The sequence below is a fragment of the Pinus tabuliformis genome, chromosome 5_1, assembly GCF_031772625.1.
Source record: "Pinus tabuliformis cultivar Carrire ecotype Pingquan chromosome 5_1, CPIR1, whole genome shotgun sequence".
Classification (NCBI taxonomy): domain Eukaryota; kingdom Viridiplantae; phylum Streptophyta; class Pinopsida; order Pinales; family Pinaceae; genus Pinus; species Pinus tabuliformis.
Genome location: NC_142305.1, coordinates 201,151,446 through 201,161,804, shown reverse-complemented (window position 1 = coordinate 201,161,804; position 10,359 = coordinate 201,151,446). Strand labels below are relative to the sequence as shown.

The 10,359-nt window shown below is 35.4% G+C and overlaps 2 protein-coding genes across 2 annotated transcripts; both read right to left on the bottom strand.

The window, feature by feature from the left end:
- Window positions 1-467: 467 nt before the first annotated feature.
- Window positions 468-1,122, bottom strand: LOC149164094 (uncharacterized). Its single transcript, XM_089430856.1, has one exon. It carries the CDS (start codon window positions 1,033-1,035, stop codon window positions 784-786), a length of 252 nt encoding a protein of 83 aa, XP_089286982.1. The 5' UTR covers window positions 1,036-1,122; the 3' UTR covers window positions 468-783.
- Window positions 1,123-7,426: 6,304 nt separating this feature from the next.
- Window positions 7,427-8,047, bottom strand: LOC149164093 (uncharacterized). Its single transcript, XM_089430855.1, has 2 exons — window positions 7,675-8,047; window positions 7,427-7,613 (listed from the first exon to the last, which is right to left on the bottom strand). The coding sequence occupies exon 1, from the start codon at window positions 7,933-7,935 to the stop codon at window positions 7,684-7,686; it is 252 nt and encodes an 83-aa protein (XP_089286981.1). The 5' UTR covers window positions 7,936-8,047; the 3' UTR covers window positions 7,427-7,613; window positions 7,675-7,683.
- Between the last annotated feature and the right edge of the window lie 2,312 nt (window positions 8,048-10,359).

Below are 10,359 nucleotides of genomic sequence, written 5' to 3'. Positions count from 1 at the left end.
TTTTTATTTTTCAGTGTCCACTTCAATAACCCTGTCAATCCTCTACTTTGTTTTGTTGGCTTGTCATAGCAATACCAAAATGAATTCAAAATCTATGTTCCTAGATGCAACCAACAACTAATTTTGAAAACAAATTGATATTTTTGGTTAAGACAAGTATATAATAAGCTCAAGGATATCACTTGATGGCATTTGGAATGAGATGGATCCTCATCCTGCAACTGGCTAGGTAGCAGCATGACCAAGTTCCACTTGCATGCATGACCACCACCTTATCTTGAAGTTTGTTAAAGGCCCTCATACTATAGGTCATATGTTTCGAGGCTTTGCTCAAATTTTAGTTACAAGTTTCTTTCCATTCAACCACGCCATGCCTCCTGCCTTGCTTCCCGCTTAAGGTAGGGACTAGTTGCCATGCAGCTCCTCTTGTTTATTTTTACAAGTGATAAGCTGTCCTCCCTACTGAATTAACAACTAAATTATAATAAATTTTATTAATAAAAAATATTAAAGAAACCAATGGAGTGCAACTTTATAAGGTTTCTCATCGCGGTGGTCAGAAACCACATGGAAAATGCGCTTTGCGCTAAGAAAGAATTCGATTCATTTTTAATTTATTGAATAAATTGACCAATAAGAAAATCAACTGTACAGATCAGCAATGTCCCTGCTCCACGTAAGACATACAGCCTCCTCATAAACTACATACACGTCAGCAAACATCAATATTCATCTGTGCAACTTTTGGTGGACCAAGAAGATGCTGAGAACTAGGTTAGTCTGCTACGGGAAAACGCCAGGAACCGAAACCCTAAAGCGCAATACCTCTGAGATATCTGTTTTAAACTTCACCTCTTCCTCTTCTTCTTCCCTTCTTTCGTCTCTGCTCACACCCGAAAACGTTACAGGATTCGAAACCTGGACCTCCAAGTGGCCGCCATGACTTGAATCGTCTGCAAGAAGACGATCTGCACATTGTTCATTATATGTCCTTCTCCCGAGCAACTGCGATACCAAAACCACTAAAGTGGCCATTACAATCAACACTCACAATAATAATAATGGTTCCAAGTTTTATGAGGAATGAATATTGCAGTGGGAGAAGAACAGATGATAAATAAATAAGAAAACCAAGATTCTGAGGATGATGCTGCGGGTAGGGTAGCATCTGGGTTTGGGATTTTCAGCTGCGCGCCCGCCCTACGGTTATGTTGTTTGTTCTATGGGCGGGCAGGCGGGTGGAAGCAAACGCGGGACCTCCGCCCGGCCATAATGAGTTGAAAGGTGGGCCAGAATAGTTGGATCTCCAGATTTTTTTATTGTTTGAACTATGGGCGGGCGGGCGACGGTTTCGCCCGCTTTGCGATTCACAAACTAAATGGCTCCTTTTGGACGATTCAATAATAATAATATGAGCTGGACTTGGCTGTACTTGTATGACCGAGGAGAAATAGTAGTAAAGTTTTAAAAGGTTTGATAGAAAATCTAGTAATTATTTTCATAGAAAAAGGCGCGACGAATTTTTAAAATTTTATTGGTTATCTTAATAAATTAAAGTAAAATAGTATTTATCTATATATATAATTAAATTAGTGAAGTAGGAAAAGAAGAAAAAATGGGTTTGGAGTATGTTTTTGGGATGTAAGTAAATAGGTTAACGGTCCAAGACTCAGAGACATTTCGCATAAGTGAAAGCATTCCAAGTGCCCTGTTTATCCTTGAATAAGGGTGATGAGTGGCGTGGTTATCCTTGGATAAGGATGATCATTCATAGAGATGGTTGTCCTCATTGTTGGTTTGAAAATTGAGCTTTGATAGGTTTTCCTAGAAGCATTTGGCACGAGTGAAAGCCTGCCCATTTACCGACCACCAGTGGGTTATTCCAGGTGGCCTGGTTATCCTTGAATAAAGGTGATGAGTGGCGTGGTTATCCTTGAGTAAAGATGATGAGTCACCCTACATTCATAGAGATGGTTGTTCTCATTGTTGGTTTGACGACTGAGTTATGATAAGTTTTCCCACCCGTGAAAAAAGAGAAAAAGAGAAGTTTTTAAAATGTTTGATTAAAACTTTAGTAATTATTTTTGTTGGACCACCAATGGCTTATTCTAGGTGGCGTCGTTATCCTTGAATAAGGGTGATGAGTCAGCTTGCATTTGTAGAGATGGTTGTCCTCAATGTTGGTTTGACAACTGAGTTATGGCAGGTTTTTCCACGCCTAAAAAAAAAGGAAAAAGAGAAAAGTTTTTAAAAGGTTTGATTAAAACTTTAATAATCATTTTTGTCGGAAAAGCCTATGGAATTTTTTTAATTTTCTTTATTGCATTAATAAATAAAATTTAAAAACAAAAGAGCTAATATATACAAATATTCAAATTAGTTTTTCATTTTTTTTACACTAGCCTAGATCTATTATAGAGAAAATCAAATTTCTTTTCACTCTAAAAGAGGTTTGTATACCAGCCTAGACCCATCTTAACCCGGGATCTATCAAGCGTAGATCCAATCTCTCGAGGTGGAAACCTCTTTTTTGAGTGCAAGACATTTTGCACCTCGAGATCCAATTTAAGATGGATCTAGGTTGGTTATATAATACTATATAATATCTATATTTGTATATATGTGTCTCTTTTTTATTCCCTCTCACTATCTCAAACATACACACACTCTCTCCATATCTATTTCTCTCTTCCCCTTCTCTTCTCTCCTCACTTTCTCTTCCCTCTCACTCTCCTCTCTCTTTCATTCTCTCTTTGTCCTCCATTTTCATGGTAAAAAAGGGGTGAATATCATGTTTAAGAATCTTGTCATATTGTTATAAAATATTTTGATTATGAATTAAGTTATAAGTTTTTGGTATATGATATTGATAAGCCATGGTATTAGGCCATGCTATTGTAACAACGCCTATTCTCACAAGTTCATAATATTAATGGCAAAGTGGGGGTGAATATCCATGATTAAGGATCTTATTATACTGTTATAAAATATTTTGATTGTGCAATAAGTTATGTTTTTTGGACATGTGGCATTGATAAGCCATGGTATTGTAACAAAGTCTATTTACAAGTTAATAATATCCATGGTAACGTGGGGATGAATATCCATGGTTAACAATTTTTTGTATTGTTGTAAAATATTTTGATTGTGAAATAAGTTATGTTTTTTTGGGCATGTGGTCTTGATAAGCCACGATATTGGCCCATGGTATTGTAACGAAGCCTAATTTTTACAAGTTAACAATATCCACACTAAAGTCGTGGTGAATATCCCTGGTTAAGAATCTTGTCATATTGTAATAAAATATTTTGGTTGTGAAATAAGTGAACGTTTTTTGGCATGCCTTATTGATAAGCCATGGTATTGGCCCATGGTATTTTAACAAAGCCTATTCACAAGTTAATAAGAAAATCAAAATATAACCAAATTTTTATTATTAATTCAGCGAATATTTAAATCTTTGCACTCATCCTCAATCACTTTTATCTTTTTTTTTTAATTAAGTAGGCATTTAGAATTGCAAGATTTTTGTTTGATAGATTCAGAGTCAAAATGTAACTAGATTGTTTTAATTTTCCCTTTTAAATACACTATATTTCACATGAACACCATGGATTCTCAATATTGTAGGTCAATAACATGGACCATTTTTTCTTCTTATAAGGTTATTTTTATTTGTTATTTTATTTTGACTAAGTTAACATGTTTATTACATTAATATTTTTATTTAATCTAACTTTTTTATTTTTATTTTTATGTAATTTGACTTAGTCAAAATGTTAAACATTACATTACAACATCCCTACCTAGCTGGGTGTTGAAGTGTTGAAGTTGCTAACATGTCAAGGGATCTGCCTAGTAAGAAGCCCCAACTAGACCTCAGATCGTTTAGAGTAGGAGTCCCAGTAGTGTGTAGTGCATTATAGCCTTGACTATGATTGTGCGCAGAGGTAAGCAAGATGTCTTTGTTGGAAGCAAGGGTGTGACCTTGTAGCAAGTCAAGAAAGATGCATGGAAAGGCTATAACACACGGAAGGGGAGAGGAGTGCACCCCTTAGAAGCTTGGAATAGTATGCAGCTTGAAAGGGAACACATGAGCTGAAAGACAACACAAGATGGAAGGAAGAATAGTCGACAATCCAAAGTGATGAGTTAAACTAACAACACGCTTCGATAAGATTCATACAAACATATACGAAATAGTCCATACATACATGCACAAGTTACAACCACATACTTTGTTAGAGTAACCAGAATAGTTGAACTATAATAATAATACATGCATGAAACATGTTGGCTCTGTTATATCAAAAGAGTGAAATATCCAATCATACATAGTTCTTTCCAATATGTTGCCTTATCATAGTAATGCCAAAATTATCTTCCCCTATAATCTCCAAGAAGAATTTGAATAAATCAAAGGGAGCCCTTAAAAGCCAAGTCTTTTTCCATTTCGTCGATTCTTTAGGATGTAATTTAGTTGATTCATGGAGACTAGAGGCATGAGCTCTACATTTTTTTATTCATCATCCCATCTAGGTAAGACCGAGGCCACTGCTAAAACAAAATCTCTTCTAGTTTCCTTGTAGGGTTGGGATTATATATTTCAGAAATATAATGTAGGTTATTTACTAATTTAAGAGAAGGACACAAATATCATCTCTTTCATTGCAATCTCTCTATATGGTATTTTGGGCTTTCCCATCCCTTGCTTGTTTATGGAAGAATATTGTCCTTTTATCTATTACTTCTATCCATGTCACCCTTCTCTTAATTCTGCACATAACCTCCTCCTAGGACAAAATAGTTTCCTTTTTTTCTTCTAGATCCTTTCACTCAGTCCTGCTAATACGCTGAATCCACTGTCGATTCCCACATTGATGAAAATTTCCCTTCAAAATATTTGAGTTTTTGATTCGAGCTCCTTTTTGTTTGGACCATTACTTTTGCACCTCTTTTTCTTTTATCAAATTCTTTTCAATTGTGTCGTGGTATACTCCTCATTGGTAGGGATAAAGGGATCACATTTATTTTTTATGCGTTTAGCATACTAAAGAAGCTTGAGCCATAGTGGCTTTGAATTGAAATAAAGATTGGAAGAATTATTATAGAGCATTGTACCTTGATTTTGGACCTCATTTATCTCTATTGTTTAGTTTTAGATTGAGAGGAAATTTAATATGAGTCAAATTATTGATCACTACATAAAGATAACAATGCTTGAAAGTAAATAATGCAATTCTAGGCATAACCATAGAAATGAACATTAACATGAAACCATAGGAATTATAATTGTACATTGAATTGGGGTAGCAGTTTTCCCCACAAGCTTGTCTCTTGTAGGTCATGTTTTGTTTCTGTCACTGAGCCACAACAAGACCTCTATAGTGCCCAAACCCTAAACATGGCACATGATCATAGAACACTTGTTTTTTTACTTCCTCTTTCTTGATTGATTGCTTTTCTTTTAGACATGGAAGTTGTGCTAAAAAAAACCAAAAACGGATACCAATCACTATCTTGCTCAAAGAAAAGTTGGTATTAAGGCTGCATAAGTAGACAAGGAGGTCTTCTCACCTGCACATTGAACCTCAAAATAGGAGCAAACAAATATCCAGGCAAGGAGTATCAATGAAAGAGCCTGACCCTTCCTCGGTTGACATATAATCGCGATGATAGAAGATGTAATATGTATATCTAGAGATATTTGTAGCTGAGATTTAGTTGGAAATTGTATTCTTATTACATATGTTTAAAAATGAATGGCGATGCAATGAATATGCATGCACAGTCATTTGAGACTAGAGCACAAGTATTGGAACTAATGGTGGTGCCAAAGTGCATTTTTTCTCCTTAGTTTAATATGTTAGTTATGAGTATTGTGCAAGAACATATATGTTTCTTAAGAGGTTAATAGAAAGCGGCATCCTTCTAAATACAGCTACACAATACTCATGAAGTGCTTCCCAAGGCTCAAAAATTAGCAAGATCCTTAAAGTTTTTATTGAGTCATTTTCCTGAACTTGGGGAGCTTGCATTGGACTATACTTATTCAAGAGAACTAAATGGATTATTACTGAGCATGCATGCTCCTCATATTCTTACATCTCGATCCCTCTATATGACACTCTTGGTAACTGTCAAACTATGTTTTCATCGGCTGAAACAAACCTTATTAATCATTTTTAAATGAGTAATCTTCAGCGTCTTTATAACAGAGTATCTTCATAATACACATCTTTAGAAACACAAAACTAGCAATCCCTTTTGTTGTTGGGCACCCATAAGCCATAGAAGATGAATCATTTTATAGTGAAGCCCCCTTAGTGGTGGTCTTAGATCATCTTGAAGAGTGGAAAAATAAAATCAGGTGTCACTGGTTTGTCTCTCGGTTTTTTCTTTTTCAGTGTCCACTTCAATAACCCTGTCAATCCTCTACTTTGTTTTGTTGGCTTGTCATAGCAATACCAAAATGAATTCAAAATCTATGTTCCTAGATGCAACCAACAACTAATTTTGAAAACAAATTGATATTTTTGGTTAAGCCAAGTACATACAAAAATATAATAAGCTCAAGGATATCATTTGATGGCATTTGGAATGAGATGGATCCTCATCCTGCAACTAGCTAGGTAGCATCATGACCAAGTTCCACTTGCATGCATGACCGCCACTTTCTCTTGAAGTTTGATAAAGGCCCTCATACTATAGGTCATATGTTTCGAGGCTTTGCTCAAATTTTAGTTACACGTTTCTTTCCACTCAACTACCTACTCCTCAAGTTTGCTAAAGGCCCTCATACTATAGGTCATATGTTTTGAGGCTTTGATCAAATTTCAGTTACAGGTTTCTTTCCATTCAACCACCAGCGCCATGCCTCGTGCTTTGCTTCATCCTTAAGGTAGGGACTAGTTGCCATGCAACTCCTCTTGTTTATTTTTGCAAGTAAAATTCTAACTTGTTTCCTTGAAAGTAAAGTTATTTCTTGAAAACATATTTTTTATATCTTGTAGTGGTATTTTATTTTTTTATTTCTTGAAATCATATTCCAACTTTTTAATTTTTTTTTTGAAATATTGAAAAAGTAAAAATAAATATTAAAAATAGATAAAATATATAGGATATTTTGTTTGGACTATTAGAATTGCTTTTGATTGACTAACAACTTGTCTTATTGCTACCTAAGTAAAGAGGTTAATGGCGCAAGGCCCAAAGACATCTTGCCAAGGCTGAAAGTGTGCCCCTTACTAACCACCAATAAATGATTGCACGCTGGATGGTTTTCCTTAAATATAAGTGATTAAATATAAGTACTAAATTATAATAAATTTTATTAATAAAAAATATTAAAGAAACCAATGGAGTGCAACTTTATAAGGTTTCTCATCACGGTGGTCAGAAACCACATGGAAAATGCGCCTTGCGCTAAGAAAGAATTCGATTCATTTTTAATTTATTGAATAAATTGACCAATAAGAAAATCAACTGTACAGATCAGCAATGTCCCTGCTCCACGTAAGACATACAGCCTCGTCATAAACTACATACACGTCAGCAAACATCAATATTCATCTGTGCAACTTTTGGTGGACCAAGAAGATGCTGAGAACTAGGTTAGTCTGCTATGGGAAAACGCCAGGAACTGAAACCCTAAAAGAAGATGCTGAGAACTAGGTTAGTCTGCTACGGGAAAACGCCAGGAACCGAAACCCTAAAGCGCAATACCTCTGAGATATCTGTTTTAAACTTCACCTCTTCCTCTTCTTCTTCCCTTCTTTCGTCTCTGCTCACACCCGAAAACGTTACAGGATTCGAAACCTGGACCTCCAAGCGGCCGCCATGACTTGAATCGTCTGCAAGAAGACGATCTGCACATTGTCCATTATATGTCTTTCTCCCGAGCAACTGCGATACCAAAACCACTAAAGTGGCCATTACAATCAACACTCACAATAATAATAATGGTTCCAAGTTTTATGAGGAATGAATATTGCAGTGGGAGAAGAACAGATGATAAATAAATAAGAAAACGAAGATTCTGAGGATGATGCTGCGGGTAGGGTAGCATCCGGGTTTGGGATTTTCAGCTGCGCACTCGCCCTACGGTTATATTGTTTGTTCTATGGGCGGGCAGGTGGGTGGAATCAAATGCGGGACCTCCGAGCGGCCACAAGGAGTTGAAAGGTTGGCCAGAATAGTAGGATCTCCAGATTTTTTATTGTTTGAACTATGGGCGGGCCGGCGACGGTTTCGCCCGCTTTGCGATTCACAAACTAAATGGCTTCTTTTAGACGATTCAATAATAATAATATGAGCTGGACTTGGCTGTACTTGTATGACCGAGGAGGAATAATAGTAAAGTTTTAAAAGGTTTGATAGAAAATCTAGTAATTATTTTCATAGAAAAAGGCGTGACGAATTTTTAAAATTTTATTGGTTATATTAATAAATTAAAGTAAAATAGTAAATATATAAACATTATTAAATTAGTGAAGTAGGAAAAAGAGAAAAATGGGTTTGGAGTATGTTTTAAAATTGTTTTTATTTCGTTAAAAGTATGGGTTAACGGTCCAAGACTCAGAGGCATTTGGCACGAGTGAAAACATTCCAAGTGCCCTGGTTATCTTTGAATAAGGGTGATGAGTGGCGTGGTTATCCTTGGATAAGGATGATCATTCATAGAGATGGTTGTCCTCATTGTTGGTTTGATAATTGAGTTATGATAGGTTTTCCCAGAAGCATTTGGCACGAGTTAAAGCATGCTCATTTACCGACCACCAGTGGGTTATTCCAGATAGCCAGTTATCCTTGAATAAAGGTGATGAGTGGCGTGGTTATGCTTGAGTGAGGATGATGAGTCAACCTACATTCATAGAGATGGTTGTCCTCATTCTTGGTTTGACAACTGAGTTATGATAGGTTTTCCAATGTGCGAAAAAAGAGAAAAAGAGAAATTTTTTTAAAAATGTTTGATTAAAACTTTAGTAATTATTTTTGTTGGACCACCAATGGGTTATTCCAGGTGACATGGTTATCCTTGAATAAGGGTGATGAGTCAGCTTGCATGTGTAGAGATGGTTGTCCTCAATGCTGGTTTGACAATAGAGTTATGGCAGGTTTTTCCACGTGTAAAAAAAAAGGAAAAAGAGAAAAGTTTTTAAAAGGTTTGATTAAAACTTTAATAATTATTTTTGTCCGAAAAGCCTATGGAAATTTTTTAATTTTCTTTATTGCATTAATAAATACAATTTAAAAACAAAAGAGTTAATATATACAAATATTCAAATTAGTTTTTCATTTTTTTTATACTAGCCTAGATCTATTATAGAGAAAATCAAATCTCTTTTCACTCTAAAAGAGGTTTGTATACCAGCCTAGACCCATCTTAACCCAGGATCTATCAAGTGTAGATCCAATCTCTCGAGGTGTAAAGTTTAAACCTCTTTTTTGAGTGCAAAACGTGAGGAAAAATTTGCACCTCGAGAGATTTGATCTCTCTCGACGCTTGATAAATCCAATTTAAGATGGATCTAGGTTGGTTATATAATACTATATAATATCTATATATGTGTCTCTTTTTTTATTCCCTCTCACTATCTCACCCCACAAACATACACACACTCTCTCCATATCTATTTCTCTCTTCCCCTTCTCTTCTCTCCTCACTTTCTCTTCCCTCTCACTCTCCTCTCTCTTTCATTCTCTCTCCCTCCATTTTCATGGTAAAAAAGGGGTGAATATCCATGTTTAAGAATCTTGTCATATTGTTATAAAATATTTTGAATATGAATTAAGTTATCATTTTTTGGTATATGATATTGATAAGCCATGGTATTAGGCCATGTTATTGTAACAACGCCTATTCTCACAAGTTAGTTCATAATATTAATGGCAAAGTGGGGGTGAATATCCATGATTAAGAATCTTATTATACTGTTATAAAATATTTTGATTGTGCAATAGGTTATGTTTTTTTGGAGATGGTCATTGATAAGCCATGGTATTGTAACAAAGTCTATTTACAAGTTAATAATATCCATGGTAACGTAGCGATGAATATCCATGGTTAACAATTTTTTGTATTGTTGTAAAATATTTTGATTGTGAAATAAGTTATGTTTTTTGGGCATGTGGTCTTGATAAGCCACGATATTGGCCCGTGGTATTGTAACGAAGCCTAATTTTTACAAGTTAACAATATCCACACTAAAGTCGGGGTGAATATCCCTGGTTAAGAATCTTGTCATATTGTAATAAAATATTTTGGTTGTGAAATAAGTAAACGTTTTTGGGCATGCCTTATTGATAAGCCATGGTATTGGCCCATGGTATTTTAACAAAGCCTATTCACAAGCTAAT

Coding starts and splice junctions, on each gene's coding strand:
- LOC149164094 (XM_089430856.1), bottom strand. CDS start 1,035: ATGGCCACTTTAGTGGTTTTGGTATCGCAGTTGCTCGGGAGAAGGACA.
- LOC149164093 (XM_089430855.1), bottom strand. CDS start 7,935: ATGGCCACTTTAGTGGTTTTGGTATCGCAGTTGCTCGGGAGAAAGACA.